Genomic DNA, 27,812 nt, shown 5'->3' on the forward strand with positions numbered 1-27,812 from the left:
GTACAAGATAAATTTAAAAAACAACAAATAGTCTGGTAGCACATTATAGACTAACAAAACATGTAGATGGTATCATGAGCTTTCATGGGCACAGCCCACTTCTTCAGATGACCGGGGTTTTGAGTTTAGGATGTACAGAAACTTAAATTGAGTGTTAATGTTCAAAGGCAAAAATAAAACTAGTAATTTAATATATTGTGCATAAACATCTTTCAGTCCTAAAATATACTTATATTCTTGGTGATATTTCTTTTGTTCTTTCTTCATATCCTCAGGCAGCCAGTTTGAATTTGTGTGGAAACAGGCAATTTTTTTTGAGTGCTTCCACTCTGAAAAGCAACTCTAACAATAACATTATGTGTTTGCTTGTTTGTGCCACAATTATTTTTTCATGTGATATGGTCCATGAATCAGTGAAAATATTTTTCACTACCATCTCTGCAGACCAGACTTCGTCTTTGTGAGTAATGGTGGTTTCTTTCCTCCATTTGCATCTTCACCCGAAATAAGACTTTATGGGCCAAATTACACTTTCTGTAACACTTATGCAAATCTGTTGCCTTCTAGGAGTTTGAACAGATATAACTGATTGACTAGAATTTGTTAGCAATTGCTCTTCATGTGCAAGGGGGGAATAGAATCCCATTCACTCTCTTTTCGCTGAATTTGCTCTTAGTTACCACAGAATTAAAAAGTAGTGAAGTAAGCATATAAAATTCTGAACATCTACCTTCAGTGCATCTGTTGCATAGGTAAGACATCTTTAGGTAGTCATATTTTAGAATAAAACTGCTGTTGATAGCTTTCATTTTCAATACAATACATGCACTCTTACTGTACTCACGTGGATTTGGTTTTGGTACTCTAAAATTAGCCCAGTTGTTCAGTAAAATATCCTGATCATAGGTTTACTTGTCTTTATGCTCACCAGTAGTGACTTTTAGTAACAACCTAAGAATAACAATTGCACTAACCTGGGGTCACCTGAAGCCCAGCATTACTATCCGCAAAGCATGATTTCAGTAAAAGTGCTCAGATTCAGTGATGGAAAGAATCAGTCAAAATCAAGTGAAACAGTTGGTAACACAATTGAAGATAAGTTTACAATGATTTTAACTGATAGAGTCTGATCTATAAAATATACAAAATTCCTGAACAGCTCATATTTTCTTCTCATTTGTAGCCAATGTGATATGCAGATTCAGTTTACAACCTTTTGATTTTTATTTTGGTAGATGGAGAAATTTGAATTCCTGTATTTGCCATCATTCACTTGTGATAGTACAATCCTGTTGTTTTAGTACAGTCTGTATTATGTTAATGTTAATAGAATGGCATAATGGTATTGGATCTAATGTCATATATTGTAACTTGTGAATATTTGTCATTTGCCTCTCTACGATTAGTTCACGATTTAAAGATTTTTTTTTCACCTTAGCTTATCATTTACTGTTCCAATACATTATTTTATATCTATTACAGCTTGCTACTTTAGAATTCCCTCCAAAGAAGCTGTTTGGAAATAAGGATGAAAGAGTTATTGCGGAACGGCGAAGTCACTTAGAGGTAATGGTAATTTTTTTAACAAACTTTTCAGAGTGTATTTAGACAGAGTTCTGTCTGCCTGACCAATAGGAACCATTCCCATATGGCAGACATTAAATGGTCTATTTATAAGTGTGAAGTTGCTTGCTGCTTCATTTACCACAGGAGATGGCAACAGTAGATTGCAAAGTAATAAAACTTGCCTATTAAAAAAAAAAAAAGCCGCCTTTTTTTTTTTTTAAGGCATCTTTAGTTTTGTTCATAGGAGGTTGTAAGCTGTCTCGCTTAGTCCTGGGCCCCTAACTGATGATAGGACCTATTCCTACTAGTCCAACGGCCCCTTTAAGACGGTGGGCCCAGAGGACAGGGTAGGATGCAACACTCGCTACAGTCCACAGTCAATATAGCCCTGTGCCCTGGTTCAGAGTGGGGTGGGCAAACAAACAGTTCCCAGAGTCAGTGTTAGCCCAGGCCCTGGTTCAGGGCGGGGTAGGCAAACAAACAATTTCCAGCACAAGTGGGGAGGAGGAGACTGCCACCCAGTAGATGGGGTAGCAGGGGGGTTCAGGACCTCCCTACTCCACTGTGTCCCGACCCATGGCCCTAGCAGTAGCAGCCTTGGCAGTCACTGGCGTCAGCGGGGAATCTGATCTGAAACATGCTGACATACATCAAAGGGCTGTCAGGTCTGCCTGACCATCATCTGCTTTCCCTGGGCCACTTCCAAACTCCCCCTTGTCTGTACCTGACTCCCGGTCAGCAGCGGGTTCGCAGGGTCCAGGTTCTCCGCATGTGGGGACAGGGTACAGAAAGTCTCCTCTTCAGTGCTTGGGCCTGGCAGTCCAGTCCAGTCGTCCACCTCTGCCAGATCCTCAGGTCCTAAGTGTGAGAGCTCAGCATAGGCCTCTGCTCCCTCCAGTGGCTCAGACCCCACTGAGCTCCTGAGCTGGGCTTTTATACTTCCTGCCCCACCTGTAGGCTTCTATCGACTTCAAGGGGCAGGCTCCATCTCGCCCACCTGGGCTCAGAGAGGGGTTCCTCCTCCTTGGGGTCAGTGAGCAGTACCCCTGCTCACTACAGAGGTATATTTATTTCAGGAAGAGAAGGCGAGGTAAATGTTTAATGTAGCCAGATGGGCTCTATACAGGGTAAGATTTTAAAGAACCTTGCTTACTATAAACTCAATTCATTACCTGAAGATTTGCCATGTTTTATCTCAATTACTGTATCAGACTATCTGGGGATGAAGAGGCAAGCAGTCTTTAGGCTTCATTGAGCTTTATTTGTAATCTGTTCTTTTGAATTTACTTTGATTCCGCTCTAAGCTAATTTCAGAATTAAATTTGATTATAGTGCAATCAGAGCTGTTTCTGATACTGTTCATATTTTCTTGTTGTGGTGTGTATACAGTACACAGTTCCAAGTGCCCCGTCCTTCCAGCTATTTAACAAGGAACCAGGAAGGGTTCTGCTTTTCATCAATAACTCATTAAACATTATGGAATAGGGTATTTGTGGTAGGGGAGCACTAGATTTTTTGCTAGTGTACACTACTTTGCAACCCTTGCACAGGGATGCAAGTCCAAGCCAGCTGGTGGGGGGAGGGGGGGAGGAGAAAGGGTGCAGTTTCCCCAGGGCCCACTGATTCAAAGAGGCTGGGGCTCTGGCCACTGCTGCAATAGCAGTGGTGGTAGCTGGAGCTCCAGGGCCTTTAATTGATGCTGGAACGCCAAATAAGTGCCCCATCACATCCAGACCCCGTAGCGCCCTTCCTGGTTCTGCAAATTCTTTAGCAGATATACCCTGTTCAAGTGTGGGTATAATGTACAGGCAGTCCCCGAGTTACACAGATCCGACTTATGTCGGATCCGCACTTACGAATGGGGCTTTCTCGCCTCAGAGCTCGCAGGCAGCGGGACCGCCCAGAGAGCAGCGGTCGTGCCACCTCGATCTCCGGGGCGAGAAAAGCTGCTCCGGGTGCCCCTGGTCTGCTGGGGCACCGTCTCCAGCAGACCAGGGACACCTGGAGCAAAGCCGGGGAGGCGGAGGGGTCCCGCGCCTCTGAGCAAAGCCTCAGAGGCGCGGGACTCCACCGCCGCTGCGGCTTGCTCCGGGTGTCCCTGGTCTGCTGGAGACGGTCCCCAGCAAACCAGAGGCACTGGGAGCAAAGCAGCAGCAGCGGCGGCGGGGTGCCGCGCCTCTGAGGCTTTGCTCCCCGTGTCCCTGGTCTGCTGGGGTGGGGGGCGCAGCTAGTGCGCCCCCCCCCCAGCAGACCAGGCTTTTGTTGTGGACCCTGGGGTAGAGCAGCTGGGGTGCTGCCAAGTTGGTCCTGCAGGGACCTACCTGGCAGCCCAGCTGTTCTGTCCCAGGCTCTCAAGGGCTGATTCCAGGAAGCTGGGGGCAGAGCAATTCTGCCTCCAGCTTCCTGTAGTCAGCCCCTGGTCAATTTCAGCAGCAGCGGCTAAATCTGGAGCCAGTTCCGACTTACATACAAATTCAACTTAAGAACAAACGTATAGTCCCTATCTTGTACGTAACCCGGGGACTGCCTGTACTGTAAGTACTGATTCTCTAAAAGTGTTGGCTGCTATACTTTGCCATAGTGGAGGCTTTCATGTAGCCTTCAAGATTAAGTCCAGAGGGTACATTTCAGTTTCCTCATCTGAAGGTGATTAATGAATAAATGGCTATAGCAAGTGATGAAGTGCTATGACCAGACGAACATAAAACTTGGCATTTCTGGCAGGGAAATGTAGTTAGACCGGTCACAGTACCTTGGTGATCAACAGACTTATGCCTCCACTTGTTCATGCCCTTAATTATCAGCTTCTCCATATCTAGTCTAAGAAAACTTCTTTTCATCCATATCCTTACATTCCCTGCAGCCAGCCACAGCAAAGAAATCTCTGTTCCTGAATCCAATGCAGAAGAATCCTAGGTTTAGTAGTCTTCAACTTACTCATTACATTGTATCTCCCTGTGAGCCTTGGGAGCCAATATGCATGAAAATATTGATAGCAAAATATTTTCCTCGGGGAACCTTATTTTTGACATTGGCTATGACTAATCTAGAGTTGATGTAAGATTGTGTGAAGAAAGATTGAATTGTTTCTGCAAAACAAAAGTGTTACTTTTTTTCAAAGTCTCAGTACTGAGTTTTTATTGGATAAGCTGATACTGAGTTCAGTGTTCTGCTGGAACTTGAATTTTGCAGGTCGTAGGCAGACCAGAAGTAGGTGTTTTTCTCTAATGGATGAAAAATTGGGTCACTCTTCATAAATGATATTCAGCTGTTTACATTCCAGTCGTGTTTAGAATCTTGAACAGACTCTGGCTTCAGTCATTATTTCCTGGAAAACGTCTATCCAGGACAGATCAAACTCTGATGACTAATTAGATTCAAATAGTAGCTCATCTCTGGTGAGCAGTAAGAAATCCTTTTGAGCAGACAAAAAGTTTTGGTTTTTCTTACTTTTTGGAATTAAGCAGACAGCATCAAATTAAAAACTTTTAATTCAGTATCTATCCATGGCAATCATGTCTTTTAAGCAAATTCCCAAGTCAGACTAAATTCAACAGTTTGTCTATAAGAATTATTTCTTGAATGAACTATCAGCAGCTGAAAGGTGCTTGTGGCTTCCTCAATTTTGCATCAGATCCAGTTAGTAATTGATTACAAAATTTGTCCGTGTCTGTGTTTAGAAATAGTGAAGACTCTCCAATTGGAATTTACCTTACAGGCTTGTTTATCCACTGTTCAGCTTCAAAATGAATTAAATGCATAATTTTATTCGTGCAGCAGCATAAGCTGTCTGATGATTAAACACACTTACCTTAATTGGCTTACCTTGCCTGGCTTTGGTCAAGGAAGTTTTCCTTATGCTTAATGATAGCAACATTTGGCAAAAGCATTATTTTTCAGGATCCCCCTGGTAGTCAAGCAGCAGTTTAATGTAATTTCCATAGATTTCTTTTTGGTTCCAGCAAAAACAGGAAGCAAAAATACTGACATAGCATGAGGATTTTTGTGGCATTGTTCAACCCAGCCAGGGCCAGAATCTTTTTGGATACTTCATGTGATACTCATTTTGGCTGGGGTAGATGGAGTGGCATTTGAGAGAGAATCCATGTTTTAAAGTAGGAGAAGGAGATACTGAAGCTTGTGGTCTGTGTAAGTCCTCAGCACATGTTTTAATTATATATGGAGATATACCATCTCATAGAGCTGGAAGGGACCTTGAGAGGTCATCAAGTCCCTTCCCCTGCCCTCACAGCAGGACCAATTACCATTCCTGACAGATTTGCCCCAGATGCCTAAATGGCCTCCTCAAGGATTGAGCTCATAACCCTGGGTTTAGCAGGCCAGTGCTCAAACCACTGAGCTATCGCTCTCCTCACGTTGGGCCATGTGTTGAATGAGGTGAGTTCAGACAGCCTTAAATTAAAGTGATGGCTACAAAACAGGATTATTGTAAAAATTACTTTAAGTTTATATGTATCTTAATGTGTTCTGGTTCTTAGAAGTTCAAAACTTTTTTCAGTGCATTCATTGGTAGGCAAATGTGACTTAAATTACCCAAAGAGTATTCTTTCCAATCTTTGACTATTCTGCGTATTTATAATACAAAGCTTTTGGCATTGGATTTTTTCATGTAACACAGAACATCTCTTGTGTCTATATTGAATCGCTACTGGTCAGTTTGCACAGAGAATTCTCTTTTCTTCTAAAGAACTGAGAGATACTAATAGTTTATTCAAAATTACTAGATTTAAATACTGGGCTTTTAACAATAAATACTCTATTTTCAGTCCATTAATTGTTTCCTTAGAGACCTGTTTAGGGTAAAACTCTGTATTAATTGTTCAGCTGCTTAACAACTGTAACTTCACGTTACACCCAAACTTAATTAAATCTGTGTTAACTGAAATAGCCACTAATGTTGTTGATTAAAGTTAATAAAAGAGTGTATATATCCTTTCATGCCATTACACTTTTTAAAATAAGGATATACTAAACTGTCCTATTTTTGTTCAGAAAGGTACAAGGAAAGTAGACAGTTTTGCTTTTATAAAGAAAGTGGTAAAGAAACGAACATGGAAAAGATGTTTCAATAAATTCAGCTGTTTCCATTTTGATTGCAAAATGTTTTTTTAGTAGAATGCGGTTGCTTAGTTCATTGGCTAGATACATTCCCGTTAGGGGAGATTGGCTAAGGAAATGTCACTGAGCCCCCACCCTTACTTTTCCCACCTATTTTCCCAGTAGATCCCATTTGTATCATCTACTGCTTTTCTTCTCCTAAACACAGAGAAGTACGTCCCAGTTTATATAATACAGAGACTTAGGTTCATATATCTCAAAGCACTTTACAAAGATAGATTAACGCCGTTATCCTGTTGTACATCAGAGGAGATTGTGGGTAAGAAACTAGCAAGCCCAAGGTCTCACACATTATTTTCAGTGTTGTGAATGCAGCCCAAGTTTCTTGACTCCCAGTCCAGTGTTCTATCTACTGCACTACACTGCCATTTCTATTGCTGCTGCCAGCAAGGTATTCATTCACCATGACTGTTATTTTGGAAGCAATCCAATAGGCTGTTGTAAAAACAGTCTTTTGCTCTTTATCAGCATTTCCCTTTGTATTCCCATTGCTCAACTTCCTTAGTTCTGTTTGTGGACAGCAAAATGAAGCTAGCAAAAATACCTGATCACTGAAGCACTAGCAGGTAGTTCTTCAGCCAGCAGGAAACTTGTGTGTTCCATTTTTCTGCCTTCACACAGAACTAAGGGAATAAATAAATGCCTGAAATGTTACAGTTTAGCAGAGCAGCCTTCTTCCTGCTCTGAAGGATCAAATGCTATCCATCTTTTGTAAATTGTTTTTTTCATCCTGTTATACTGTGAGCTTCTTCAGAAGATAGTCATACATACTCAATTTATTCAGAATTAATAATAAAGTTGTTCTTAATCTCTTACTTCTTAATGGCCAATGATGGGTTCTCAGTAGTAGGCATTAATGCAAGATGTGGAAATAAATCACTAGCAAAGAAAATGATGAAATTATGCTCATTCCACTAAGAGGCATTAGAAATTAGCAGTTACTGAAACATTTAAGTAGTCAGGTCATATTGCCAACCCCCAACCATTTAAAAATTAGTCTCCAAAAAGGAAGATCGGCATAAAAATAACACAGGGGCCTTACGTTATCAAGCTTTTCTACACAACTGCGGGGCTACAAATATTTGTGCTTTTTAAAAAAGGAATCTAGGGCCCTGATATTCCTGTGACTTGAGGAAGTGGGGCTTTTAAGAAAAACACTGCTGTTGAGAGATTCACAATAAAATGGCACAACTATGCTAACAAAGTTGATCCATTCTAAAAAAGGCTGTGTTCTCTTCCTCCTTCTGCCCCCCCCCTCCCCGTTCTGCTAATTATCAGCTAAGAACTAGTTAATGCTGACATCTAAATACCATCATTAGCGATAGAAGTGTCCAATGAGATTAATAAGGGTGGATGAATTAACCTCTCTAAATCATTGTTTGAAGTTGTTTGCAAATTTAGGAAGACTACTATATCTGCACTCTGTTTCAAAAGTTTTCTCTGCAATAATAAGAACGAAAAGCTTTTTAAATAAAATCTTAGTTTTTCAGTTTCTGCAACTGTATTAAATGGGCCAGGTGTTTAACACCCCAACTCCAGTATGTTTGCTAACTGAGTTCACATTATTTACATGCAAATTGTGTTGAATATAAAAATGTGGTAATCAAAGTCGAGTGTTGTAGATAAGTTTTTCTTTTTCTGGTTCACTTTCATGTCAGTGATCCCAAATACAAAGAACTGTCAAAGCTACCGATTAGATGTCAGTTCAAAGTGATTATTAAAAGACAATTGTTAGATTCTAGTGATGAGCTTGCAACAGAGCCATTCTTCCTTAATATCAGAGCTTTAAGAATAGCTTTAAAGCCAGCTTCTCATTAGTGTGGTTCTTCCAGTTTGATTGTAGGCCTATGATAGTGTAACTGTAACTATTGCCCTTAGAAGCCACTCTCGCAGATGGTTTTTAAAGTGTTAATATATTGAGACGACATTCAAAGAAAACTTGAAGCTTTTTTGTTCTATATACACGTGCATGCAAAGAAGCAAACCGAATTGCAGATTTGCAACACTTGACTGTACTGGATAAAGTGCCAGTTGCATCGTTCCAGATTCAGGATGAACTTTGAAATGCTGCTTATTTATGAGAACACTTTTTAAAAAAAAATTCTCAAAACAAGAGAGGCACTGAAGTCTCCGAGAGGAAAAAAACAGATTTACGCCCAGAAAGAAGAGCATAGTATGTTGATTTGTGAATATCAAATATATAAACACATTTATAGGATAGTTGTTTTAGCTATTGATAGCTAGGTTGGGCCTCTTATAAGGTATATGTGCATTAAGAAAATATTTTTAAAAACAAAATAAATAAAGCACTGACTTGTATTCAGGAAATAAAGCTTATGTTGTTAGCCACTTTGAAGCTATATGACATACCAAGTTCATGCGTCCTGATGCACCACTGGTGTCGCCCAGAGACATCTGGTGTACATTCCCTTTGAAGTGGTTGTGTTCATAGTGGGCATTGTAACGGCTATCAGCAGTGAAGAGATTAAGCATTCCAATATTTTTAGGTGGCTCTCTTGTCTTTGTATCAGGTAAGCTGTGTCTACACTGGGCCACTTATTCCGGAAAAGCAGCCACTTTTCCAGAATAAGCTGCAAGCTGTCTACACTGGCCCCTTGAATTTCCGGAAAAGCACTGACGATCTACTGTAAAATTGTCTGTGTTTTTCTAGAAAAACTATGCTGCTCCCGCTCGGGCAAAAGTCCTTTTTCCGGAAAACTGTTCCGGAAAAGGGCCAGTGTAGACAGCCCAGTAGTCTTTTCCGGAAAAAAGCCCCGATCGCGAAAATGACGATCGGGGCTTTTTTCCGGAAAAGCGCATCTACATTGGCCACGGACGCTTTTCCGGGAAAAGGGCTTTTCCAGAAAAGCATCCTGCCAATGTAGACGCTCTTTTTCTGGAAATACTTATAACGGAAAACTATTCTGTTTTAAGCATTTCCGGAAAAGGGTGCCAGTGTAGACGTAGCCACACTGTCTGGATGATTTTTCCTAATGACAAAAAGAAGAGAGTACGATTTTTTACATGCACCAAAGACTTCCATACCCTCCCTTGAACTACTTGTAGGTTATGAAATACAGTGTGAATAAACTCCTTGGAGATTCAAAGAGAACAGAGCATATTAAAATATTGTATTCTAATAATACTGGGGGAAGAGATTTAGTTCAGTTCAGGAATGTCTAAAAAAGCTAGACATACACAAATCCATGGGTCTGGATTTCATGCATCCGAGGGTACTGAGGGAGCTGGCAAATGTCATTGCAGAGCCTTTGGCCATTATCTTTGAAAACTCGTCGAGATCGGGAGAGATCCCGGATGATTGGAAAAAGGCAAATGTAGTGCCAATCCAATCCAATGAGCTACAGACCAGTCAGCCTTACCTCCATCTCTGGAAAAATCATGGAGGAGATCCTTAAGGAATCCATTTTGAAGCACTTGGAAGAGGGGAAAGTGATCAGGAATAATCAACATGGATTCACCAAGGGCAAGTCATGCCTGACCAACCTGCTTAGCTTCTATGGTGAGGTAACTGGCTCTCTGGATATGGAAAAGTCAGTGGATGTGATGTACCTTGATTTTAACAAAGTTTTTGATACGGTCTCCCACAATATTCTTGCCAGCAAGTTAAAGAAGTGGATTGGTTAAATGGACTGTAAGATGGATAGAAAGCTGGCAAGACTGTTGGGCCCAACAGGTAGTGATTAACAGCTCAATGTCAGGTTGATGGTCAGTTTCTAGCAGAGTGCCCCCAAAGATCAGTTCTAGGGCCGGTTTTGTTCAACATCTTTATTAATGATCTGGATGAGGGGATGGATTGCACCCTCAGCAAGTTTACAGATGACACTAAGCTAGGGGGAGAGGTAGATATGTTGGAGGGCAGGGATAGGGTCCAGAGTGACCTAGGCAGATTAGAGGCTTGGACCAAAAGAAATCTGATGAGGTTCAACAAGAATGAATGTAGAGTCCTGCACTTGGGAGGGAAGAATCCCAAGCATTGTTACAGGCTGGGGACTGACTGGCTAAGTAGCAGTTCTGCAGACAAGGACTTTGGGATTACAGTGGATGAGAAGCTAGATATGAGTCAATAGTGTGCCTGTCATGATTATGAGGGTTAGCCAGCAGCCTGGGGATTAAGGGCTTAACTACACCTAGCCAGGTGGAGTGGCCAATAGGAATGTAGGTAGGACTTTCAAACTGGGACAAAGGAATATGGGGTTTTTTGCCCTCTTTTGTCTCTCTGGATGAATCCTCTGCAGCTACAGGGAGGGACAAGCATGTCTCTCTCTCACCAAGAAACAATTCTTCACTTCTGTAAGTAGGGTAAAGTGTAGGTAGTTTCGTTAGGCTTTATTGTTTTAAGGGTTGGGTATGGGATCTGATATCTGGCACTGCTTAAGAGATGTTTGGCTTTTCTTTTTAACTAAGTTCTAGCCCATGGTGTAATTCCTCCATGAGTATATTTTGTTATCTTTCCATCTGATCCTTATGCTTGCAACAGGAATATTGTTGTAATAATACAAGTTTTCTGTTTTCTTTTTATTAACCTGACATTGGTTACTTGCATGTCCTGAATTTATAATAGGGGTGAGATTTCCCAAATGATCTTTCCCCTAATCTCGTTATTAATATTTGGGTGGTGGCAGCGAAAGTTTTATTCCCAAAATCTAGGTTTTTAAGATTTTGGGGGAAGTTTTATACCAAAGCCTGGTAGATAAGGCTTTGGGGTACACTTGCTGGCCCCCACTTCTGCATTTATTGTGTCAGAGTGGGGAAGGAGCCATGACAGTGCCCTTGTAGCCAAGAAGGCTAATGGCATATTAGGGTGCATTAGGAGGAGCATTGCCAGCAGATCTAGAGAAGTGATTATTCCCCTTTATTCGTCTCTGGTGAGGCCATATATGGAGTATTACATCCAGTTCTGGGCCCCCTACTATAGAAAGGATGTGGATGCATTGGAGAGGGTCCAGAAGAGAGCAACCAAAATGATTAGGGGGCTGGAGCACATGACCTGTGAGGAGAGGCTGAGGGATTTGGGCTTATTTAGTCTTCAGAAGAGAAGAGTGAGGAGGGAGTTGATAGCAGCCTTCAACTTCCTGAAAGGAGGTTCCAAAGAGGACCAAGAGACTGTTCTCAGTAGTGACAAATGGCAGAAAAGGAGCAATGGTCTCACATTGTAGTAGGAGAGGTTTAGGTTGGATATTAAAAAAGACTATTTCACTAGGAGCGCGGGTGAAGTACTGGAATGGGTTACCTAGGGAGGAGGTGGTATCTCCATCCTTAGAGGTTTCAAAGTCTCCGCTTGACAAATCCCTGGCTGGGTTGATTTAATTGGTACTGCTTTGGGTGGGGAGCTGGACTCGACCTCCTGAGGTCTCTTCCAGCCCTATGATTCTATAATTATTTTCTAGAAGAGTTCAGTTCAAACCCCCAGGTAGCCTTAAAAATGGGTCTCTTAGGGTATGTCTACACTAGCCCCCTAGTTTGAACTAGGGTGGCTAATATAGGTATTCGAACTTGCAAATGAAGCCTGGGATTTAAATATCCCGGGCTTCATTTGTCTGTTCCCGGGCGGGTGCCATTTTTAAATACCCTTAGTTCGAACTGACTACACGTGGCAGTCAGAAGTTAATCCAAACTAAGTCCTTAGTTCAGATTAACTGTTACTCCTCCTTCAATGAGGTGTAACAGTTAATCTAAACTAAGGATTTAGTTCAGATTAACTTCTGACTGCCGCGTGTAGATGTGGGCAGTCAGTTCGAACTAAGGAGATTTTAAAATGGCGCCCTCCGGGAACATGCAAATGAATCCCGGGATATTTAAATCCCGGGCTTCATTTTCAAGTTCGAATGCCTACATTAGCCACCCTAGTTCGAACTAGGAGGCTAGTGTAGACATACCCATAGTCATCAATAGATTGGTAACTGGAAATAACCTATTGGATTGATTCACTTCAATCCAGTGACCAGAAGTAATTTGCTGTCTGGCATATATGGGGTTGGAACTTTAAGATGTGATTTGCAAACTTGGGTTTCTAACATTACTTTTGACTGTTATAAATACCCCTCAAACAGTTTGGGGGTTCCTAAATATTGTTTCAGGAATCCCCTAGATTTAAGGCCAAAAAGGGCCACCAGGATACCTGGGCTACGTCTACACTGCAGAGATTTCGCACAAAAGCACCTGGTTTTGCACAAAAACTCGTGGAATGTCCATACTACAAGCATGATTTTGTGCAAGGAAATTGATAGTACATCATAAGAAGAGAGTGCTTTTTGCACAAGAGTTATTCATCTTTCTACAAGGAAAAAGCCTTTTTGTGCAAAAAAAAAATGTGTATGGATGGCAAACAGGGATTTCTTGCGAAAAAACAGCCTATTGGAAAAAGCACAAGTGCTCTGATTGCCATTCTGTTAATGACAATCAGAGCTTTCTTGCACAAGAGCGTCCATGTAGTGTGGACACTCTCTTGCGCAAAAGCATTTGCGATGCACTTTTGTAGTGTGGACGCTTTCTTGTGCAAGAACTTTTTGCAGAAAATCTCTTCCGCAAAAAGGTTCTTGCTCAAGAAGCCTGCAGTGTAGATGTAGCCCCCGTCTGACCTCCAGTATGTTACTCTTACTACACCCAACAACCAGAACGACACTAAAGAATTACAGCTTTCAGGAATGTGAACTGCTGTGTGCCATAGGCAGAGAGAATAGGAGGGACCAAGGTAGATCAGATTTTTTGCAATTAAAAATATAAACTTTTCTGTGCAATACATTGTCTTTTCAAAGGAAAAAATAAGACCAATAATTCAGAATTTTCAGCCTTCTTGCAAATTTTTTTTAGAGTATCGTAAAAAGGAGGGAATTATTAAGAGTGATTACAAAATTTGTGAGTTAACTTATTTCATACTTAGTTTAATTTCACTTTAGCATTTGTAACAGTTGCATTCATTTTTGCTGTCAGTTCAAGATAAATTCTTCAACATCCTCTTGCAAAGCAAGCTGAATAGTTGCCATATCTATATAGTTTTCCGATAATGACGACTGTTCTGGATCAAGGACACTAGGTGCATGTCAGTGCTGTCGTCTTCTTTTTTTTTGTTTGGTGAGGCAAGTTTATCAGTGAGCCTCCAGTTTTTTATTTCACCAGAGGAAGTTGAGGGTGATGAATGTCAAGTACTTTGGTAGTGATTTGCCAAGGCCATTGCAGCAGATGACATGCTGTCACTGCTGGCCCAGGGATGCGTAGTAAATTCAATTCTTTTGTTGCCGCCTGTGAATAGATTTTGACAGGATTTGTTTTGACTTGTGCTCTGGAGAAAAGATTGATTTCCTTCACTAGGTAGGTCTGTTTTGATCTTTTTAATATGGCCTGTTACTTCCAAAAGCAGATTCATACAGATATAGGAACTGTAAATCACAGTTGTTCTATGACAGGCTATGGGTATGGTTTTTATTGGAACTATGTGAAGGCAATGAATGTAACCTTTTAACACAGAGATATTGTAAGAAACATTAAGTCCCATAGATTGTAAATGAATTTCATTTGTTAAAGTGTAATATCAAGAAGAATATTATTGCAGTTTGTGACTGACTTAGAAGTTAATTCAGCTGATGCCAGATAATAATAATTCAACATAATGCATTCATGCTGCTAGACTTGAACAGAAAAATTATCTAAATAGCTATAATGAAAAGTTTAATTTTGCAACAATAGAATAGCAATTTCACCTTAAATTTTAACCGGCTTCCAACAGAATACTTTGTATGATCTCCAAAATGAATATTAATGTATTGAATTCAAATTGTTTATCACTCTGACAAATGGTTTGTTGATCAATTCTGGATCAATTCTGAAAATTGGACTTAAATTTCTAAGTTACGTATGTGCTTTTGAAAATACTATCCCTGTTCTTTGTGGTTTGTGCGTGTTCTGAAGACATCTGTAACAACTCTGCGCCAGATCCTTCAATAGTGTAATTGCCAGAGCTTCACTGCCTGGAGCTGCACTGATTTACCCCAGCAGAGGATGGTGTGCTTCTTAATTCAGATTGTGCTGAGATTTGTACTTCTAATGGGGGTTAAATCCTTTTTGTTATGTAAGTAGAATATTATGGATGCACACCAGAGTCACAACACTTACTCATAGACTCATAGACTTTAAGGTCAGAAGGGACCATTATGATCATCTAGTCTGATCCCCTGCACAGTGCAGGCCACAGAATCTCACCCACCCCTCCTAGAATAATCTTCTCACCTATATCTCAGATATTGAAGCCTTTAAATACTTTGAAGACCCCAAGATGCAGAGAATCCTCCAGCTGTCATCTGTGCCTCATGCTACAGAGGAAGGCGAAAAACCTCCAGGGCCTCTGCCAATCTACCGTGGAGGAAAATTCCTTCCCGACCCCAAATATGGTGATCAGCTAAACCCTGAGCATGTGGGCAAGACTCATCAGCCAGACACCCAGAAAGTTACTTTCGGGCAGTATTCATTTTTTTTGAGAATAACAAACATGAATTAAATTACTCATTTTTAAAAAAAGACTTAGTCTAATATTTCGTTCAGGTCCCATTATCTAACAAATGTGGTGTTTCTAACATGTTATAGTTTGGTTGCATGTACCTGTGCACACATCAAACATTGACTCGTTTTAAAAAAGTTACTAGCATTATTCATCATAACTTTTGTGTTCATGCTTTCCTAGCAAAAACAACCCAGCTTAAGAAGCACTGACACCCTGACGTCTGTTCTGCAACACACACATACACCTCCCCAGCAAGTTTCTCTCTCTGGTTCTTCCTTCATGGAGTGTCCCTATCATGTCACCGTGGATTGTCTTCATTAGCATATTATAGACATCTGAAACAGATGTGTCAGCAAAACAATCTATTTTTGGTGAGGCCAGAGTTAAGATTGCATGTCTGAGATTCCGAAGAATTGGTTGTGTGCATTATGCATGGCTGAATGATGCAACTGAAAGGCAATTTGTTGTGGAGTTGATGGGTACTAAGGATTGTAATGTGTGGGTGGTAACGCATGCAACGTGAGGTGGAACTGGATATTAACTGGTGATTGCCTTGATTTTTTTTTAAACAATTGAATTGTTAGAAAATGTGTGCAAACAGCCTTCTCCTTGTCAACTGTCAAAAAGCTGAAGACAGGGCCACCAGGAAACAGTATTGCTTGTGTGGGAGGGGCAGGTGGTAAAATTCAGCATTTGGCTGGGTCATGTATTGAAGAGTTTGGTTGAAGGAACCCATTTGTTTTGGCTGTATAGCATGAGGCTATTTCACCAAGCACTAGACCTAATTAATTCCTGGAACTTTAGAGCAGGTCACCCTCCCTTTAATATTGTAACTAATTCAGTTGTGGCCTGCTGCTTTACATCCATTTATGTGTCATTCTTCATTCGCTTGTATGTCCTGACCAATCTTTTAATTTTGTGTTTGCACCAATTATCTAATTGTAGGGGGAGGGCTCTATTTTAGGGTTGATGGATACGTGTAGGAATATAATCGATACAGAGATATTTACTGCTTCTTTTACTAAAATGTTATTTCCATAACTGTCCACTACTGACAAAGCTACAGAACTACATAGCACTGCTACAATCAGTGTCCAGTATTTGTTTCTTTCCCTATAAAAGATACAGGACCAGACGATACTGTAACATTTCTAGAAATGTATCATTTGTGCTTCAACTTTTCAAAGAAATAATAGATTTTTAACACTAAATATTTTCTCAGGCACTAACCCCTTCATATAAAATTGAAACTGCCCATGGTAACCTGATTGTATATACTATAATGAGGGGATCTAGTGGTGACTAGTTGCTATCTAAAGTGCATAAAATATAACTCACGATATTGAATAACACAAGTTAACATACTCATAAATTTTACTCTAGAATTGAGTTTACGATATCTTACAAGATGTTCCTAGATAACTTGGAAAAGAATCGATGCCAATATATTTTTAGCAAAGGTGGGTGAACCAGTTCTTGTGAGAACCTTGAATGTATCTCTGATTGCTTAACTCTTAGAGACACAAAGTGAGTGAGATAATATCTTGTTTTGAGCCTATGTTTATAAGAGAGGGAAACGTTTGAGCTTACACAGAGTTCCTAGGCAAGGGAACATGGAAAAATTTACATTGGTGCCTCTAATACATCTGGTGAAGACTCCCATAAAAACTCCATATGCACATGAGGCAGAAGAAAAGCTCTCCTACTAACATAATGATGGCTACTCAGGTGATTAAGGTTGATATAACTAAGTTTCTCAAGGGAAGGGATGTTTCCTACCCCTGAGCATCATAATTGTACTGAAATACATATGTAGTTTAGATCAAGCCTCAGAATGTCACTGCTAAATACAATGTGGAATAGATTGTTTAGCATTGTAAAGTGGGCCATTAACACCTCATCAGTCATAAGAAAGAAAAAAAATGTGGGAGAAAGCAGCTGGTAGAGTTGTTGGTAGATTATAGGTTGTTTTAATAAGCAGTTTATTTAATAATAAATCCGATGAGTCTCTTCAGTACATGATGGTTAGTGTCCAGCAAAGTTATGAATTTAAGCTCCAGGCTTGACTTTTGAAAGCATAGTGCAGGATGTGAGGGTAAGAACTGATAGGCCAGATATCACAGCATTAATCCATAGCTGATGTAGTGTTTTTGTCTTCTGTCATTTTTCCTGGATGAGTTCATCTGAGAGAGTGGTGATTTTCTGGTTTCATCCACATTGTTGCTATTGGGGAATTCAATGCACCACATTTTGGGATAGGCATGGACATTGAAAAGTGTATTTTGGGGACTGTTGATCAATGTATCACTGCAGATAGGTTTGCAGGTTTTGCATCTGTTGAGCTAGCAGGATCTGGAACCACTTTGAGTGAATGTATCCTGGTCTAAGGGGAGTTTGCTTCTGATTGTGAGTATAGAGAGGTTGAGGGATTGTTTGAAGACCAGAGGAAGGGATTCAGGAAAGATGTCTTTATTCCTTTCCCTATCAAGAATGAGTACCGGTGTCAGAGGTAAGTGCAAACTAAGGGTGTGCAGTCAGAGGAGGGGGTTATGTCTATAATAAAGTAGGTTCCCTTGGGATGTTTGAGTGGCCTGTTCCATGATACAGTCTGCTTCTATGGTGAGGCCTCCTTGTTTGGTGAAGGTGGTTTTGAGCACATTAATGCATATATGGCAGACTTCTATCCTCAAAGCACATCCTGTGATTTCTTAGTGCCTGGCTGTGGGTAACATTTTTTGGTGTCTCGGTTTCTGGATCTGTGAAGGTAAGTGTGGTGATCAGTGGATTTCTTATATAAGCTTCTCTATAGAGTTCCATTGTTGAAGCTTATAGTGGTGTCTAGAAAGTTGATGCTTTTGTGGAAGTGTTCTACAGAGAGTTTAATGAATCGTTGGTTGTTGAAGTTGTGGTAAATATCAGTGAGGGAGTTTGTCATCTGTCCAGAGGATGAAATAAATCACTGGGTTCTTCATGCATTTGTCCAGAAGCTCTTTAAGGTTGTCCATGAAAAGGTTGGCATACCGGGGAACCATCTGCATATCTGTTCCCATAGCTTGAGTAAAGTATTTGTTGAACGTAAAATTATTGGGTGAGAATGAATTGGATGAGTTGGGGGACGTGAGTGGTATCTGAGGGTCGTCTTTTGTCTTGTAAACATTAGAAGGAAGCAGCAATGGTATCATTGTGAGGGATGTTGGTGTGTAGAGAAGTGATGTGCTTGGTGGTAACAATGGTGTTCTAAGAGGAGTTGTTAATGTTGTGGAGTTTGTGGAGGAAGTCAGTTGTGTCCTGGAGGATGCTGGCCCTTTATGTGGCAAGTGGTTTGGGGATGGTTGCTAATGATCCATCAAAAGGAATGCCATGGCCAGATATGATAGGTCTTTCTGGATTCTCTTGTTTGTCTATCTTGGGAAGCAAGTACAGTATCTCTGTGTGGGTTTGTGGGTAGTTGGTAATGAAAGTGCTATCATAGACAGCACATGACCCTATTCTACTCCCCTCTCTATGTTCTTAAGCTCTGATGCCTTGCTGATGCCTCCAGGCTATGCTCTAGTTCTTTCTCTGATCCCTGGACCTGCATGCCTAATATACAGGCAGTCTCCGACTTACGCAGATCCGACTTACGTCGGATCCGCACTTACGGGGCTTTTCTCGCCCCGGAGCTCGCGGGCGGTGGGACCGCCCAGAGCGCAGCGGTCCCGCCATCGCGTCCTCCGGGGCGAGAAAAGCTGCGCTCCGGGTCTCCCTCGTGTGCTGGGGGGGACTCCCCAGCACAGCAGCGAGACCCGAGCAAAGCCGCACAGGTGGCGGGACCCCGCTGCCCGTGCGGCTTTGCTCCTTTGCCCCGGAGCAAAGCCGCACAGGCGGCGGGGTCCCCAGCCTCTGCGGCTTTGCTCCTGTCTCCCTGCTGTGCAGCTAGTGCGCCCCCCCACCTCCCCAGCAGACCAGGCTTTTGTTGCGGGACGCCTGGGGTAGAGCAGCTGGGGTGCTGTCGAGTTGGTCCTGCGGGGACCTACCCGGCAGTGCCCCAGCTGTTCGGTCCCAGGAGTCCAGATTCAGCCACTGTTGAAACTGATCAGCGGCTGATTCCAGGAAGCCGGGGGCAGAGCAACTCTGCCTAGGGCTTCCTGTAGTCAGCCGCTGATCAGTTTCAGCAGCAGCGGCTGAATCTGGAGCCAGTTCCGACTTACATACAAATTCAACTTAAGAACAAACCTATAGTCCCTATCTTGTAGGTAACCCAGGGACTGCCTGTACTTGCTTGCCCCATGCTGTTTACTAGCCTAAGGGCTGGATCAATAAACAATTGTTAGGATGGCATCAGGGAGCCACAATGGGAAGGATTCCTGTATCAAGTCTGTCAGGATTACTGGCATCCAGAAAACACAGAAACTTGAGTCTTGCTGCCTACAGTAGTTCTAAACCATCCTAAGTTCTCTCTGCTAGCACTCTCAGTATCCTCCTATTTCCACCCTATGTATTATCTGTATGAGAATTAGGTAGCATCCCAGTGGTTCAGAATTAATTCATTTTGTAACTCCTTAGCTCCATTCTTTTTACACTGACTGAGATGCTGCCATTGAAACCATATGCTCATAGTGAGCTTGAAATCTGCCACTTTTTATAATATTTTCATCTTTTCCATAGAAAATAGCTTTTCGGTGTGGATTGTTTAAACCAAAATTTGGCTTAAAACTGGCAATACTCTGTTCTCTTGTTAACAGATTATACGGTAACTAGAGGGACAGTTCAGAGCAAGACTACCATTTTAATAAAGGGAAAGCAAGTCCAACAATAGGCGTTGAATGAAGATAGGCATTCCTTTTCCTGAACAACAAATGGTTTCTGTGAAGATCTGGAAGAATCATAGGAAACAGTAGTTGTTGCTGTTACCAGTTCCATGTCACATGCATATCCTTGCCTAGCACAGGGATTCTTTGTGCTACCCTTAGAATTGCCCTGCCTCTGGCAAGAATATTGGCTTTATAGGAAAAGCACAGCAGTAAATCACCAGGCCACGCAGGCCAAGGTGAATACAATTTCCTTTCTGGTGACTGTGAGTAAAAAATTGGTACCTTCTGTGAACCCTCAGACCCAGTAAACTGGAATTACTGCAGTAACTTTCCACTACTAAAACTCAAGCATTATGTTATATTTTTATATTTGATTTACTTCCCTATTCATCCTTCAGGCTTTATTGGGTTGGTTTTTTTTTAAAGGACCTTGCTTTGTGAACTAATTATGACAAATGTTGACACAACATCTGTTGCCTGCTTTAAATTATCTCCTAGTCTGTTGGAATTCATCTTGAAGGCATTTTCGTAATGACATTTTTTTGTGTGTGAACATTAATACAACCTGTGGGAGATTTGAATAAAGAAAAAGAAAATCCACCAGTCTTGCCAAAGGAATAGCTTATGTGCCAGCTGCTTTTTTGTTATCCTGCATTCCAGAGTATTGATATAGTTTATTTCCAAGACTCTTAACAGCAAATGGATAGCTTGTTTTATTATGGAGAAGTTCTTGAGAAGAGTGCAGATAATGTGGACTTTAATTAGGGTGACTGCTTTCCAGAATGGATGGATTAGGGTTGGAGGCTGCATTCAGCTAACTGAACATCACATTCATCATAGGATATTGTACTAAATAGATTTCTTTCCCCTGAATACATGATTAGTGTGCAATATCTAAAGGTATGACAAGCCAGTTATCTTTTTAATCCAGTCTTAGCAGAGCAAAAGTCTTTATCTTTTTACTTTAGATAATATTTCCCTTGCAGCTGTATGGCATCAGAGAAATTATTTTTTTGGGTACCCTAGTAAATGTCTGTGTGTCTTCCTAGTATATGTTTTGTTTTCCACGTTTCCTGTGAACATTTCAAGTGCTGTTTGTAAAATCCCACTAAATGTTCATGTTCCCTCCAAAACCTTGCTTACAGGAAAAAAAACATTAATTTTGCAAAAGTGATCTTCATGTTGTTTCTGTCCCAATTTCACGAGATGTAAATGGATATGGTTTGTGGAATGGCTGGTAAATATTAACCGTTTGCAAGCAGTGTTTCAGTTCTATTTTGTATTTCTTTTCAACAGTTTTAGGGGGGATTTCACTGGAAGGGACCCAGTCCTGAGAATTACTGCAATGCACCATTAAGCAGGTGCAGGGGTGGGCTGTTGTCTGGTTGGCTGAAGAAAGGGAGAATAGTGCTTTACAGGTGGGGAGGAGGAACAAGTGAAGGGCTTCTATGAATGGTCCGAGAGAGAGCCAAGTGCCCCTTCTTATAACCCACCTTAACTCTCCTACAAGGAGGGGTGGGTAAGGTGACAGATGGCTTGGCTGGGTAACCTAGATGGAAAAAAGAGGGGAGGGATGGCAGAAACTCCAACACAGTGCATAATTAACATGGGACTACCTACACAGTATGCTTTTATCTGCCATATAGTCCTAGGCCTCTAATAAGAGCTATTGCCTTATTAAAGCCATATCAGCTATCTTCTCACCTTTTGGTATAGCTGGACAATACAGCACACATATGTATATTGCTTTAAATAATTCCCTTTCAATTTAATGATCTTGGTACTTAAGTGGTGAAAAGATGGCTTAAGTTGTTTTGCATCCATATTTAGTGAAATTCCTACAGAGTAGCTCTGAAGTTTGTATCTGCTACAATATTTGCTAGCTTTGGGTGTTCTTTTCCACGAATGTTGGTAAGCCATGTTGAGCAAAAACTATTACTCTAGGGATAGAATAAAATGGTATCAGTCCTGGCAGGAGAAGAATATTCTAAGCATTTCCTTTGTATTTCCTGACCACAACATAAACATTTCAAGAGACTCATTTACAGGTTGGTATTTAAGTATAATTAGATATTAAAATGAGATTTTCCAAGTTCATGGAGATTTGTTTCACTTTTTTATGTTGCCTTGTATTTAACTCCTCAACATGACTGTAACCAAAGTGATCATGAAAACTTTGACATAGTGGATTTCTTTTCCCAGAAATACCTCAGGAACTTTTTCTGCATGATGCTCAAGTCCCCATCATCTCCGTTACACATCGATAAAGTGGGACCAACCCTGTCAAAACATACCATCTGTGAGTTCTCCCCCTTCTTCAAGAAAGGAGTGTTTGACTACAGCAGCCATGGGACTGGGTAACTGCTGGGCCAGGGACTCTGCCAGTGGAATAGAAGCCAAAGCTGTGCCTTCCATTCTGGAGTGTCAAAAATGAAAATAAAAAATCAATCTCCATGCCTGAAAATTTCCATCAGGAATTTTGCCAGTTAAAAACAGATATGCAACAATGCTAACCTTCAGCCTTTAGCGGTTGTCATATTTAGTGCCTGCATTTTCTTGGCATGGAATATACAAACATTTGTTAACACTAGTTGCTCTGGTAATGATGTACAAAAATTCTAATTCTCATGCTGTGTGGGGATCCACTCATTAGTGAAAGTGCTTCCTTTACATTTGCTCAAACAATTCGTTACAGTACTGCAAGATTGTCTCCTGTTTATTGCGGTTATGTAGTCACAAGGGGAAATTTTCTAATGTTCAGTTTCTACCAAGCTGTTTCTTAGGAACGTTTCCTAGTTTTCATTTCCCCATAACATATTGTGGCATTTGAGATGATACTTGTGCTCCATTGGCATTTAGTTATCCCAAAAAGTTCCGTTTAACTATTTAATTGTACAATTTTCCTTATAAGAATCAAGGTACCTGTGACTTGAACGTTTATAAAGTGTGTACTGCAGAGGATTTGAATTCAAACTCTGTGAAAGTCTTCCATGCTTCATTACACAGATACAGAATGAATCACTTGCCATTAATTAAAAACAAAGAAACAATCATTATTCAAAAATGAGGTCAGCATGTTTTCTCATTTTCTGATTACCTGGAATGTAACTGTATACTATGCACTTTACAGAGCTCTCAGCAATGCATAGAAATAATGTAAAATGCTATATATTTTGGAATAGATGGATTCTTCACAGTAGACTAACTCTTGTCTGAATTTTAGTTGCAGAAATTAGAATTTACAAGGTTTTACTAATACTTTTAAATTATTTGGGACTTGTTTAAAATTGCACATGTATATACAGCATAATGTCCATTTTTTTATTGCTATAGAATAAAAAACAACATTGACTGGAATGAGGACATGTACAGAAGCTATGTGACAGATAAAAAGTGGACTCAAACAACTTTTCAGATATTAAAATGTCATAGATTTTCATGCTCACTTTCATGAGTACAAAAAGTGCCATGTAGTTAATCAGAACTACGATTTGAGTTTTCATATATTAGTTCAAATTAACAGTGCTAATTTATATTGCATGAAATGGTCATGTAATTAAAACCTGGGCTGATAAAGCTGACAATGTGCATTTGACAGCCTGAACTGTGGCAACATTTAGCCTTTTTCTCCTTGGGTTTATAATGTTAGACTACACATTTGTAGTCAATCATTGTAACAATTCCTCTTTTAGAACCTTTTCAAACCTAAAAGATTGTCAGTATATAGAATAGTTCTAATAAGATACACATCTATTAGTGCATATTCCAGTTACTTAGTAAATATGAGCTTTATGGTAAAATTTTAAAAAAACACCTTAGTGATTCATTGACCTAGTTAACATTTTTGAAAGTGACTTAGGAGCCTAGAGGTATGTCTGCCCTGCAAATAGAAAAGTGGAATTGAGTTTGAGCCCAGGTCAACTGACTCAGGCTTGCACTACAGAGGTGAAAATAACTGTGTAGATGTTCCCACTTGGACTGTAGCTTGGGCTCTGAAACCTGGTGAGGAACAGGGTTTGAGTCCAGACTCCGGCACAGCCGAAACGTTTGTTGTGCAAGACCCACACTCTAGTTGGTTGTCCTGGATAGTCGCTGGGATGGGTTGTTTTCTTTTCTTTGTGGAGTAAGTCTTACTGAAAGCCAAGAGGAATTAAGCACCTGTCACATTTGAAAATGAAATCTAGGTCCTTAAATCATTTAGCTGCTCTTGAAAATTTGTCCTGAAAGCTCATTGGAAAAGGAAGAATTGTTTTGCTGCTTTTGCAATAAAATATTGTATAGGCAGTCACTGTAAAAGAATTTAAGCAAGGAGGTTTTAAAATAGAATACAAAGAACATGCTTTACTGCATTCCATCTATGACAGAAGCTGATGTACCAAAGAATCCGTTTTGCTTGCTTTTTTACCAATTGCTGCAAGCTTACTGCATAGACTGCCTGCAGTATTGTTTAGGTTTATCACAGTGCTTTCCCATAAAAAGCAAAGATGTACTTGTCAGACCTTCCTGAGTGCAATTATGATGTTCCACACACAAAATATATGTCTGCTGGAAGAGTTGGAGAGATTCCCATAGGTAAGTCAGATGTTTCATATCATTTTAGATTTTGAAAACTAGAATCATTTCTAGCTGTGTAGCGTGGATCTGATACAGACCCAGATTAGTGCATATAAAGGGGGCCCTCAGCTGATCTAAATCTCTCTCTGCAGAGCTATGTTGATTGATCTGGCCCATTGACTTGAGTGTGCATAACAAAAATCACAGAATAAAACTTACTGAATACTTGCTTCCAATTTCAAAATATGTCCTCAGTTTGAAAGCTAGATGAGTAAATGTGTTATCAGAAGACATGAGGTCAATGACTGGAAAATGAAGCAAGACAAATCCAAATGAAGTAAGGCACAGATTTTTAACAGTCACAGTCATTAACCATTAGAATAATTTACTTTAAATCCAGATGAGAGCACTTCCCAAAAGAGATTGTATATTTCACATAAGTTATTACAGAATCTGCAGTTGAGTTTTTATGGGTCCATGTTATGTAGGAGGTCAAACTACATGATCATAATGGTCCCTTTGGCCCTATAATCCATGCATCTGTTCTCTGTGAATAATGATGTAAGTTTCAAAACTGCTTGTTACAGGGGAGAGGGGAAGCTAAGGTGCTTATTAAATAAAGCGGGGCACTGTGTTTTCACACTGCCTGGACAATTAAGCCTTCAGGTCTAGATTCAGCAAGACCTTGAGCACATGTTTATTTTTGACCAGATGAGTAGCCATATTAATTTCAGTGGGTCTACTTACATGTTTTAAGCAAAGTGTGTTTAAGTGCTTTACTGAATGGAAGCCATACTTTTTACACTTGTTAAATGAAGTTGTGTGTCTCCATTCAACACATTGGACCATAAGGGTATGTCTAGACTGCATCCCTCTGTCGGCAGAGGGATGCAGATTAGGCAGGTCGACATTACAAATGAGGCAGGGATTTAAATATCCCTCTCCTAATTTGCAGGAGGCCTAAGGGATCTGTCGAAAAAAGCTTTCTTTCTCGACAGATCCCCCTCTAGACTGCCACTTTTTGCCGACAAAGTGCTGAGTCGGCAAAACGCGGTGGCCATTTTTATGCAAATTAGGCATGAGATATTTAAATCCTTGCCTCATTTGCAATGTCGACCTGCCTAATCTGCATCCCTCTGCCAACAAAAGGATGCAGTCTAGACATACCCTAAGAAATCAAATCCTGGCCAGCAATACAGATACTTTGTGCCATCAGGCCGTCCCAAAGGGAGGGCAAAGTTGCCTTAATCTGGTACACGAGTGATGTTCTGTGTGAACTGTTCAATAAAACATTTAGAAGCTGGAGACCAAACCAAAGAGCAGCCTCCACACTGGGCTCCCACGCCCCCAAAGAGTTCATCTGAAGTCCATTCTGTTTGTTTCATGGCTGCTGCTGCTAAACCTCCTCCAGGCTCAACTTAACCTTGACCTCATTACCTGCAACAGAGGGCATGAAGTGAATTCTGCTGTTGTTCCTGAGCCAGTTTTGCACATGGCCATACAACCAATGGTGACACAGTCTGTTAGGAAGGGTACAAAAGAGGTTAGTAACAAGACAGTGTTATATTGTACTGCTAGTTGGAGGCTCCCCATGCCCCACCAAAAAACCCAGAGACTCCAGCAGATGTGAGGCAGATTTTAAGGTGGGTACAGAAAGAAATAACTCTTCATTTATTTACCAGAATTGTTGGGAGAAAAAGTTGTCCCTAAATTATCTCTGTGAAGGTCTTCCTTATTGTCTCCTCTTGGCATTTGAGACAAAACACGAAGAGGAGAGAAATGTGTAGAACTTTGCTGGTTACTTCTACTGACACTCTTGCAAATGGTGATTAAAATTTTGAAATTAAAAAAAAAAAAAAAATCCATTGATCAACTTACCCACAGTTGCTTTGGAGATTCAATCCCATAGTTTTCAATTTAAGTCATTGAGACTTTAGTAATAACGGTGCAGAATTTGCCATTTTCTAATCATCTTAACTTTGTATTGTATATGGTGCATCTACATTGCATGCGTAGCTCAAAATAACCTATGCAATTTGAGCAGTCAATTTTGAAATTGCTTATTTTGGAATTTGGCACTGTTTACAGAGTCCCAAATTTCAAAATAACCCGCTATTCCGAAACATCCCTTAATCCTCGTGGAAAGAGGTTTACAGGGCTGTCAGAATAGCAAGCCCGTTACATTTTGAAATAATGGGCACACTGTTAAGAAGAGGGATAGCTATTTCGGGATACCAAAGGTATCCCAAAATAGCACTACAGTGTAGATGTAGCCCATGAGAGTAAGAAATAATGTGTTAGATTATGATAGGCCCTGCAATTTTTTTGCAGACAATTTTCTTCTCTTTAATTGAAGACTAAAATTAGAGAAATAAATTATTTTTAACTTACTAAGATTCTTATCTTCCTGATCTTTGCATGAAACCAACCTTCATTTTGCACTTTTACTGGATTCTATACAATTTTCTTTTGATGTGATCATAGGTGCCAATCTTCCAGTCAGATCCATGTGTGTAGAAACTTGTGTTCTGTTGAACTGGAGCCATGTTAAAGTCAGTGGGGCTCCAGTAGCCATTGAGAGTAAGGTCTGTCCATATAAATCTAATTCAAAATCAGGGTCATAATATATGTAATTTGCAGCATCATAACTGAGTTTTTTATATGCCAGTTACTACTGACTATATTTTTCTCTATATTTTTTAAATGGAGGATTTGTTATTAGCTATATTGTATAAAGTATTTGTAGATGTTGGGGTTTTTCTTTTTAAATGAGCATAAAAATAACACAGAGATGATGAACTGAAACCTGGATAAATGCTTCAAGGGTGAAGTGTATAAAGTTCCATGACATCAATGTATATATTGTGGTTAAACATTTAAACTTGTTCAAATCTGGCAAAAATACTAGATTACAGATAGTAACTATTAAATTATATTCTTTTATCTTTTACAGATTAAGCGTTAAAATATTTTGTAAAATATTTAAAGGGTTCTTCTTAACATGTAATAAAAATATAAGAAAGCTGTTGGAATAGCATCTGTGTGTTATTTCATCTGCAATGCATAAAACATCTTAGCAACAGGAATACTACAGTATTTGTACTAATCCCTATTTTTTCCCCGTTTTCTTGCTCGTAACTTTGTTCTTTTCATAAGCACCTCTATTTTTCTCAAATGCCATGCTAACAGTAAAAACGTATCAACTCCCTGCAGAGTAGCTTGTGTGTCCATGCACAGATCCAGCA

The 27,812-nt window shown here is 40.3% G+C and overlaps 1 protein-coding gene across 6 annotated transcripts in view; it reads left to right on the forward strand.

Annotated features, from left to right (window-relative positions):
- KIF16B (kinesin family member 16B) overlaps nucleotides 1-27,594 on the forward strand; it is a 234,749-nt gene extending 207,155 nt beyond the window's left edge. For 3 of the 6 annotated variants that reach the window (XM_075925622.2, XM_075925626.2, XM_075925624.2), the window contains 2 exons: nucleotides 1,483-1,566; nucleotides 22,216-27,594. In XM_075925622.2, coding sequence (XP_075781737.1) covers nucleotides 1,483-1,566; nucleotides 22,216-22,374 — 243 coding nt within the window. In that variant the 3' untranslated portion in view covers nucleotides 22,375-27,594. Of the gene's footprint in view, nucleotides 1-1,482; nucleotides 1,567-15,400; nucleotides 15,557-22,215 lie in introns of those variants that run through there. The other 3 variants (XM_075925627.2, XM_075925623.2, XM_075925625.2) reach the window with 2 other exon arrangements.
- The last annotated feature ends 218 nt before the right edge of the window (nucleotides 27,595-27,812 follow it).

Source organism: Pelodiscus sinensis, chromosome 3 (assembly GCF_052426305.1).
Source record: "Pelodiscus sinensis isolate ZL-2025 chromosome 3, ASM5242630v1, whole genome shotgun sequence".
In the NCBI taxonomy this organism is placed as follows: domain Eukaryota; kingdom Metazoa; phylum Chordata; order Testudines; family Trionychidae; genus Pelodiscus; species Pelodiscus sinensis.